At 27.5% G+C, this 11,153-nt stretch overlaps 1 protein-coding gene across 2 annotated transcripts in view; it reads left to right on the forward strand.

The window, feature by feature from the left end:
• LOC142331577 (uncharacterized) overlaps positions 1 to 10,479 on the forward strand; it is a 39,750-nt gene extending 29,271 nt beyond the window's left edge. Inside the window, exons 7-8 of one of the 2 annotated variants that reach the window (XR_012758048.1) lie at positions 1,093 to 1,322; positions 10,237 to 10,479. Coding sequence is in view for 1 of the 2 variants with exons in the window: in XM_075377579.1 (XP_075233694.1) it covers positions 1,093 to 1,270 (178 nt within the window). In the remaining variant the exon portion in view is untranslated. Of the gene's footprint in view, positions 1 to 1,092 lie in introns of both variants that reach the window. The other variant, XM_075377579.1, reaches the window with a different exon arrangement.
• Positions 10,480 to 11,153: the final 674 nt, after the last annotated feature.

Genomic DNA, 11,153 nt, shown 5'->3' on the forward strand with positions numbered 1-11,153 from the left:
GAGACTCAGCTGTCAGTTGCCAAGCTCTTTGGGACTGGTCCAGTATTTTGCATGATTGTCACACTATCAATGTGGCATACTATTGCAAGCTTTTAAGTTAGGTTAGACTTGCTTTTTGCCACAAACGACATGACCAACCGATTCAAAGTAATTCTTCTACATGACAACATTAGGCCCGATACTCCAGCTTTCACAAGTGAAAGATTTAAGGAAAATAAATTGACATCAATCGAACAGTCTCCATTTATTTCCCTGATGATTTAACAGCCCAGATTTATTAACCCAATTTTTTTTCTCCATTGACGATTCAAAAAAGCTCTGAGAGGCCAATGATTCAGTGATGATTCATAATAATGATGGGGTGGAGCAGTTGGTGCACAATTAAGTTCTGACACTTCTTTACAACAATAGGAAGAGACTGTAGAAAAAATGATATAAACTTGTTTCTTTTCTTTTTTTTTACTGCAAATAACAATATTTTTAGTGAAAAGTCTCATTTGTATTTGATCATCTATCCTTGTATGTAAAATTATCCACTTATCACAGACTGTATAACAAACCAAGCATTGACAATTTAAACAAGGCAACACAATCGAAACTCAACTAAAAATACCTCAGAATTCACTAAAAATGCTTGGTAATTATTAAAAATTTTCCATCACAGACAGAAAATTAAAACAAATTTATTTGTTTAATCTTTCGAAGTATTTTTCCTACTTTCTGTCCAAAGAATGCAATTTGGCTATTAGCCTTTACCCCCTTCTTGTTTATCTTTGCATTCTCATCACAACCACCTCCACCTTGTTTTCCCAGATATATGTAATTTTCCAAACATCATTTTCAGCCTCACCACAGATGCTTTTCCACGTACTTTGTCATCTGCAGATTGTATCCTACATTCATACATTTGCATCATATTCTGTGCCTGATTTAAGTTTCTCGCTCTCCATTCCTCTCTACATTTAGCTAAAGTGTTTTTGTTACAATTTCTAACAATTTAATTTGTACACTACCACATTCATTTGAATTGTTCAATGTTTTTATATATGCTTGATATTGTAGTAATGATACTTTTATTTTATTTTTTTGCAGTTTTGCTAGGGAACTTAAGCTGTTTGTAAGGAAAGGTGGTAATGAAATAAGAACGCATTTAGTTCTCAAAAAGAAAGTGAACAACATATGGAATACGATCGAGAAATTGATTGCAGGTGACAAAAGATATCTGGAAGATTATGAATTACTTCCACCTGGTACTCTTAATAAAAAATGAATATAAAAAGAGAAAATGCATAAATAATATTGCACTAAATTTAATTTTTCAGGTGATGTTTAGATGTGATCTAATCATTTTAATTTATCACAATTAATGATGCATTTAAATTAAAAAAATATATTAATACCTTGTATTTTTATTTTCAGTATATAGTTAGTTATTTTCTTTTTTTATGTAAAAAAAATCATTCACATTGCAATAAGATGTCAATAAAAGAGATTTTTGGTTTTAGTTATCAAATTTGCACAGTTAAGTTTGCAGAGTTAAACTTACACTGTCTGCCGATAGAAATTACATAGGTTTTGTTTACTGTATTTAATAGGTAATGAAATACAACCTTCATCGGTTTGAGTACTTATTTTAAATTTGGTTGTGAAGTAGGTACAGACCGACATGTATTCATTTCATTAGATATTCGATTTCAGTTTTCTGTAGACTGAGTAGTAATGGAAAGTGTTCTTTGTTTGAATAGCAAAGAAATTCACATTAAATTTTCCTTTTAAGTACCAGAAAATGGTAACCAAATTATACTGAAGTTTTTATTTTGTTAGACATAAACATAGATTTTCAGGAGTAAAATGTTGGGTTGAAGACATAATGTAAAACCATTTTCTGATTTAATTGTTCTGAGAATTTTTTTTATGATAAAACTTATTGTTCATTAGTTATGTACTCAAAAATATATGTAATTTGGCGATTATTCATATCACTGGAAATAATTTTTCTGTTTATTGTATAGAAACAATTTTATGTTTAAAAATTATATCAAATAAATAAAAATATACATATTCGATCTTATTACCTAAAAAATCTTTTATTTAATAATTTGAAGTGTTCTGACCATTGAAATGTATTTTTCTTATTTTTTTACTCCTGTGAACTCCAGTTTTTCTTTTTTAGTACCATCCACTGTAGCCCCTAACAATTCACTAAACTTATTGGAAATGTGAAACACGTCCTGATTACAATTATGACCATTTTATGTTATTTTTAATCCCATTCGCAATTAATAAGTGCATTTTTATTGTTGTAAGATATTTATATTTTCTTATCTGTTTTTAATTTATTCAGTAAAGTGAATTAGTAAAATTAAATGCATTTCTTATTGCTTGTAACTTATTATTAATTAAATCACTAAAAAAACTATTCTTCAGTTTTTATATTTCTTTATTATATGGAACATAATGAAACACTTATCTGACATGAAGTCTGAATCTATTAAGGGAGGTATCACATAATTATATTATAATTTTTTTTTAGCAAACCATAGTCATTTTTTATTATATTACCAACTAGCTACTCTTCTTCCCCTGAGCAACTTAATACTAAAACCCAGATACCCGTTTAATTGGTGTTATATCAAAGTATGTTAAATGCTGAATATGAACTGTATTGATAGTATTACTCTGTATATGATCTTATTCATAGTTAAGAGCTGTGGAAGATGCATATTCAAGTTAGTTAATGTGACATATATGGAGCAGGATGCAAATATAACATTATCTAAAGATTCGGTTAAAATATTTTTTAAGTTTTATGATAACTCGATTATCTGTTTGCTCAAGAATTAATTGGTGTCTCATATTGTTCTTTATATTGGGAAATTCTTAAGTATTGAGATTTACTTAAATGCATTGTTGGCAATATCTGTCTGTACTGAATTATTTTAGTATATCGCCTTATATGTAACAACTATGATTAAAATTCTTTTTAATTAAGTAGCATTAAAAGAAAATCTTGTTTACCTTCTTTTAAAATAATGGAAGTTTTCTGTATCATAACTTGTCTCGGATTGTATATTTTTCTTTCTTTATGTAAAAATTCTTTGTTATCTGATTTTTGGACCACTGCTATTTAGAATGTTTAGGTCATTTAGAGAATATTCTCTAAATTACTGCATAAAATGCTTTCAGTGATCTGTTTATCATTACAAGTTCATGATGGAAAGAAAAATAGTGTTGTTAAATATACTTGTACGGAAGTTTAATGAGGAGGGAGCTTGATTCTGAAGAATTGGAACTCATAAAAAGTTTGGTCATCAAAAAATTTGGTGTGCAGTTTGTGAAAGAAGAAAAATTCTATCGATATAAATATTAATATATTTTCTTAATTATATATTAGTTTTTAAGGATCTGTTTTAGATCAAAACATAAAACTACTTTGATTTGTTAATTCTGCAGAATCCATAAAATATTTGATAGATAAAATTAAAAAGTTGGCAGGCCAGTAGTAGATATAGTAATAAGTTTATTTGCTTCTAAATCAGCTGGTCCTGGGAATCATTTCCCACCAAGTATTATGTCATTTGTAGAGACCGAATTATATGCATTTGCATATTAAACCTATTCTCGCAGATTATTGCATATTTTCCTTAAAATTTAGTGATGATTCATATTTTCACTATATTTACAATATTTTTCGCTATGGTACCTAGTTAATAAATAAAATCTTATGTTGTAACTGACCAAACCTATTAGCCGCATGCCTCTTAGAGCGCACTTAGCAGCCACACATCTGTTGTGGTAGGATATTATTATGAGGCTAAGTAAAACATAGACTCAAGCGACACAAAAGCTGATGATACAGTTCTGAGTTGCACACGCCTACTGCAGCACTCTTACCGCTAGACAGTTAAATTACGCATGTTACTGTTGACACGCTCATTGCATCAGTTGTGCAAAAGTTTAATATGTACAATATCTCCTGAAAAAAAAAGTCTTTGTGGATTGCAAGAAAAATACTTCATGCACAAAAACATTTCTAATTGATCAGCATGTCAAGACAACTCTTATTGCAGGTTTGCAAAAGAAAGACCCACGACAACAACTTATAACAGCAGCAAATAGCAGTGATTTCACTTCCAAAGGTAAACAAAAAAACCACTTTAGCATGGATTTATGTGAAACATTGCTTACAAGTAATATTCCTAGTCATAAACTTATAAATTCTACCTTCAACGATTTTCTGTAAAAATATTGCTTGAATCAAAATATACCAGATGAATATCAACATTGTGTAAAAATTACCAACAATTTACCTACATGTTCTGGAAGAAGTATGCATTTGAACTTAAGGATAACATTACTTGGATTTCAGCTGACAAAACTACAGACACCTATGGCAGTTATATTGTGAATTTAATTGTCGGTGCAATAAAACTAGAGCTATCTTCCTATTTGGTGGCCTGCAAAGACCTTGAAAAGACGAATCATTCTATAATCATTAGATTTGTGAATGAGGGTATTAAAAAAATATTTCCTGAATCTTCTGCAGATGAAAGAGTGTTCATATTTCTCTCAGATGCTGCTCTCTATATGTTCAAGGCAGCCAAAGCTCTCAAAGTATTTTATCCCAATTTTATGCATGTGACGTCTTTGCTCATGGAGTACATTGGCTTGCTGAAGAAGTATAATCCACGTTTTGGAATGCAAATAAACTGATTTCATCAACAAGAAAGTGTTTCTTCAGGCACCTTCTCGCAATAAGGCCTATAAAGAAAAACTGCTTTTACCTCCGAAACCAGTGGGAATTCGTTGGGGAATGTGGATTGAAGCTGTACTGTTTTACAATGAACATTTCAAGGACAACAAAGGTGTAGTAAACAACTTCAATAGTGCAGCGTCTATGGCAGTTTGTCAGTCCAAGAAAGCTTTTAACGATTCTACTATAAAAAAAAGCATAGCTGTGATTAGCACTCATTTTTCCCAGTTACCTGCAAGTATTAAAAAGCATGACACTCAAGGTCTGGCATTAACTGAATCTATTGAGTTAATGAATAAAATCTGCCAAATGAACTTCGCATTGCCCAGAGGTACTCCTGTGTAAACTTAAGAAAAATTTGAAAATATTTTGAACAATAACCCAGGTTTTGAACCTGTGTCTAAAATAGATTTATTAACGGGACGGGTGAACTTTCCAGAATGTGCTAACGTAGCACCCAAATTCAAATACTGTCCAGTTACCTCAGTGGATGTGGAACAATCCTTTTCCTCTTACAAAAATATTTTGAGTGATCGAAGACACAATCTTACTACCGTACCTTTAGAGCAGTATTTATTGTTTATGTTTACAAAAGTAACAAAATGTTAAATAATTGTTAATTATCGAATCTATTGATATGTTATTCAACTAATTAGTAATTGTATGCTGATTTTAAAATAAAAAACTAAAAATTACTTTTTTGTATTACTTAAAGTTGCTTACTTTGATACTTTTCATGCATATTTGAAGCTTTTAATGTTGCATATAATCCGGTCTCTAGTCATATGTGTATTTAATATGCTGCTTGGGGTTATATATAGATGTCAGATGAAGTCACAGTCCTTTAATTAATTGAACATTCAAAATGTTTCTCTATTGTAATGATTTTGATTTCTACACTCCTCAGAGGTAAATTGTGATGACTCCATTCAGCGAACTGAAGACATCGTTTCTCTTGTTAATTAAAATATTATACCATCTGTTCTCATTTTCCTCTCCATTATAAATGCATCGGTACTTAAATTTTATTTTTAAAGTAAAGATTTTACTTTTAAATTTTACATAAATATCAAAAATAAAAATAAGTTAAACAATGTTTTTAATTTAAAACACTTTGTCCTTCTAAAAGTAAAGTAATTTATTTTGATGGGTACTGATGCGATATAGATTTTCTCCATATACTTTGGCCTTACGTATACGGCTTCAATATAAATTTAATATTTCTTTTTATTCTCATAATTTAGGAATCTGTTAAAAAAAGAAGTTTTTACAATTACTTGAATATCACTATTCATATACTTTTTTAAAGATCTCTATATTAGGTAGTACTTGAAATTGCTTCCCTCATCTGCATTTATTACATGTACTAGTAAATATTATGTAATTATTGCTTTAAGGAATTCGAAGGTTGGTCAGAACTGATAAATGAACAAAAAATGTAAAATGAATGACTAGTACTACTATTGCTAACTTATACTATGAATGCTTGAGAAAAAAAATTCCAGCGGGCATAACGATTATAAAGAAATTAGAACAAAACCGATAACAATACAATTATCTATTTTAGTAATTAATATCTGGGGTATTTTAACATCCCAAATTAAAATAAAATAGCAGGTAGATGAAGAATTGTGTGACCTCATCTAGCTCTTATCTGAATTGTTGTAATAAAAAGCTTCTTTTTTTTCAGTTATAAATATGTTAATATATTAAACATGAAACTAAATTTGTTGAACATTGCCTTTGGATTTTTAATCTTTATTCTTAAAATAGATAATATTTATTTATTTTTTTTTTTATTGTTAATTTAAATTAAATTCTGCTGGTAATACAAGTAGGTTGTTATAATCTGGATCTAACTGTAAATATCCTAATAGCCCAGTTCACTTAAACATAGAGGTATTACAAAAATGAGAGTAAAAGATATTTTAGTTGTTTTATATTTTCCCCCTGCTTTAGTAAATTTATATGAATTTTTTCTTAGAATTTTTCAAAGTAAATAGATTTTTCTGTTTTGGTTATACCATTATTTTTTTATATTCATAAATTTGTCTTACAGAGTAGAGGAAAAGTCGTAGAATTTTCCATTGTATCTTTAGATTGTATTTATTATCGTATTTATTTGTGTAGTAGATTTGTTTTTCATAAAAAAGGGAAATCAAGTGTTTGACATTAGTATGTGTGTTGTTACATTATTTTTAAAATAATTGTGTAGAAATATTTTTAGAATTTTGTAATTGTTTGTGTGGAAAATATATTTTACTTTAAAAATATTAGATGCCTTAGTATTTAGTACATATTAGTTGACAAAATTGAATATGTTATAAATTTAATTTTATGTATTTAAAATCTTTAAAAAGAAAAAATAGTGCTAAAATTAATTAAATTTAAAAAACCGTACAGTATAGTCACTTTTATTATATATGAAAAATTAAACTTGAATTTAAAACTGCTTAGCTCATTGGTGTCAATTCATGTTAATATGTAGAATCTTGCTAACATTACACTTGTAAAGGAAAATTAGCCACCACCAAATCTAGACTAAAACTAGGTTTTACATTTTTCGGTGCAGTCTTGACCCTGAGCAATGTAGCATGAATTACTAGCATTGCACATCAATTTGATGCGATTCAAAACATATAAAATAAAAGGTTTTCTTTTAGAGAAATTACTTACCTTTTTTTGAGCAAATTTCAGTCTTCTAATGCAAGTAACCCAGTCCTCAAAATTAATTTCAGACAAAATATATAGAAAATTCAAAATCGGCTGAATTTTTCTGTACAGATAGCAGTTTATTGTTAGATGACGATAAAAAAATTTGCAATTTTCCATCAATTTGTTTTAAAAATTATTAAAGTTGTTTCCCCACAAAAATCTGTAAAAAAAAAAATGGATAAATTTTTGAGATGTTATTCAAAAAGGCATTTGTTATAGTTATCAAAGCTTTTTAATAAAATGCATCTAAAGTTTTTATGCTTTCATAAAGAATAAGTGAAGCAAGAATCTACAGAATTTAAATTTTTATGGGTATATTTGTATTTTACTGAAACAACTTCCAAAAAAAGGAAATATTGTCACAGGATTTAGCTTTTACAAGTCTAATAATGTCATGTGCATTTTATTTTTTTATTTTTGTTGTCCCATGGACCCTTTTAGGTTTTCATAAATATATTCATAAAAATATAAAGTGAAAAACCAACCGTTGGCCACAACATAATTTTTTTTTCATCTTATTACATTTTGTTAATATCTTAAAAGTTAAAATTGAACATTTTTATTTTCTTTTGAAAATTGATTTTATTAAAATATATGAAAAATAGCCATGCTTGACCAGGATTCAAACCGGGTTCTCTGGATGAAAAGTTGAGATGCTACCACTCCACCGCAGAAATCTGTAGATTTTTCAGTCAAACATCATTTTTTGTTAATATCCTTATGATTAACCACTGAATTGAACAAAAATCTTTTTTCTTCAAATAAAAATTATAAGCAACAGTAAATGTGACATTGAAAAATCAACTCTTTCTGTTTAAAACTGTATTTTTTTAATATTATCAATTTTTAAAAAACCTGTCACCGAAATATTTAATTTTTGAAGTTGATTCTGCTCTGTTTAAGAAATTTTAATAGGACATAAAAGATTAGTCCGGAAGATTTTTTTTCTAAAATTTCACGAGCAGTTTTTCCATACATTATCGATAAATGAAAACCCAAGACACACCTTTGCCTTGCTTTGATAAAAAAAATATCACACACATTCATAGATTATGGAGGTAATGATTATAATGGCCGATGCATAAAAAGATGAACTTCTATTGTAGAAAAATACAAAATAATTCAACAATAAATAATAATAAATTGTGTAATCACCGGTATATTTATACTGTTAGTGCTCAAAAACATTTATAATATACAAATAAAGCTGAAAAAGCAGCTTTACTTTCTACAAAGGTATACGGAATAAAAAGATTACTTTGAATATGTCTGAGCAAAAGTATGTTTCTAAATGCTTTTCTCTGAATATTTTCATTTTATCTGTTTGTACATTACTTCACAAACTGTTTCAGAATAGAATAATTTTGTGTATATTCAATATAGGATCTCTTTTTCTGCTTAACTAGAATCACACTAAAAAAAGGAATTCGATTTGAAATATGAGTTCTCAAGAAATAGAAAAAAAAACATTATTTCAGATATTTAGTCAAACATACATTTATGATTTTAGTTCAGGAGAACTACATCAAATATTTCTTAAAAAAATTCAGTCCTGAAAAAATGTATAACATTAAACCTTACATATATAAAATATACAGGAAAGATTTACAGGATGGTATCCTAATGAAGTTAATGCTGTATTAAACTATACAAAAGTACCCATAAAAAAATTGATTTTTCTACTTCAGCCATTCTTTATAAAAACATATTTTACTGTGTCGCATCTATAAAAACAACAAATAAGACTTAATTTTGACATTTTTTTTTTTTGTTGTGATCTCGGTTTTTATATGCTTATTTTATTTTTACAGATATTTCAAAAAACAAAAAAAAATTTAGCCAGTTTTATAACATTCATAAAGATAAAATTGCTGTTCGGGTGAAAAATTCATCCAGTCGTGCAACTTTTATGTAGTTAAAAACTTTAGAGACAAAAACAATGTATTTTGTTTCACTTTTAACAGAGTTAGTTGTGAAATAATTCAAATATTATTTTTTATATATTAATAACGAAGTAAGTAAACTTTTAGTTTTCCCGATAATCTTTTGTAGAGTAGCGAGAGAAAAGCAATTTAGATACCGAATACTTTTTGAACAAACAGGAAGGCCACAGATCTTTTTTACCAGAGCCAATAGTATAATCTCCGCATTGAAAATAGTTTTTTTTTTTTTTTTTAATTTAATATAATCTGCTAAAATTTAATTTCTCCTGCAGTTATTTAATTACAGATTGTAATTATTGCATGTATTACATTTTTATAAGAAAACCATTGATTAGCTATTTTACAGTTCCAATGCGAAAAATTGTAATATGCTTCCATTAGTATAATTTTGTAAATGATATGAGCCGTTGGAACTTTAATGATATGTGAACCAGCCCACAAAAAATAAATTATTATCTTTTATGTACAGACAAACATTATGTTTTTTTATACCAATTACAAAGATAGTATTTAAATTAACTATTCTCTGAAACTGAAATAAATTTCATCCTTAACTGCTGCAACTCTTGATCCCCTTTCCTTAGAAGGCTGAAAAACTTTGATGCACAATTAAAAAAAAAAAAAAAAAAAACTAAAGAATAGCAAGGTTTTATTTTTACAATTGCCGTATTACATGACACAAAGGACCTATACTTCAAAACTTACTATTTTTCATTTTATAGAGTAGTTATATTTGTACTTGATGAATTTAAGTTATATAATTTTTAATTAACTTAAAAGGTATTTTTGTTTTACTTTTTTCTACATATATATTGTTACTTTTAGAATTGAGGTGAAGTATTCTGTGGTAAATTCATCAAAAACGGTGCTGCCATTAGGAATCAAGGTACTTGTGTAGTCTATTTAGATATTAATTTTATTTTACCTATTTATTATTGTGTAAAATATTTTTACAGGAAATTTTTATTTTCTTTTTTCTTTTTAATGAATCTATTAAATTTTAATCGATTAATTTTATTACTATTGTATGTTAATCTTTTGTATCAATAAAAAAATTTTTTGAACGATTTTATTTTATATTCCTTCAAAGATAGAATACATTTATTTTTGATTTAACAATGAATGCTCATAGCGAATTGTCATATTATAATAGAAAAAAATCATAATTAAACTTACAAGTGTGTCATAAATTATTAACATCAAATGATAGAGAAGTAAAAAAAATTAGTAAAGTTAGAACAGGAAGATACTTATCCTCTCTTCAGTATGATAATATTTTACTACGAGAAATATTTTTAGGCCATTTGTCCTAAACATAAATAAAAGCAATAAATCCTTTACATTAAAGTTGAGAAAAAAAGAAGTTTGTTGAAATACAGTGTTGTAACTGTGCAGCTAGAGATAATATGCTTGATCGGGCGAGAAAGAAAACAAGAGCTGGATGATGGGTGTTGATTTTACACCAATCTTTAGAGTGTAAGAAAAATATTAAGTATGCAATATATTATTTTAAATATTTCCTTTTTTTACATATGATTAAAGAAAATACAAATATTTATAGATTTTGTAATAAAAATTTTTATTAAAATATTTATAGATAACTATAAATTTTTAGTTTTCTATAATATGGATTTATGTATCTAGACGATGTGTTGTATGACATCTTACTTCAGGGATCTCTCCCTTGTCACTAATGACCACTATAAGAAACTCCTATCCATAATACAAACAGGCTACTATTT

The sequence above is a fragment of the Lycorma delicatula genome, chromosome 10 (genome assembly GCF_047948215.1).
Source record: "Lycorma delicatula isolate Av1 chromosome 10, ASM4794821v1, whole genome shotgun sequence".
Taxonomy (NCBI): Eukaryota; Metazoa; Arthropoda; class Insecta; order Hemiptera; family Fulgoridae; genus Lycorma; species Lycorma delicatula.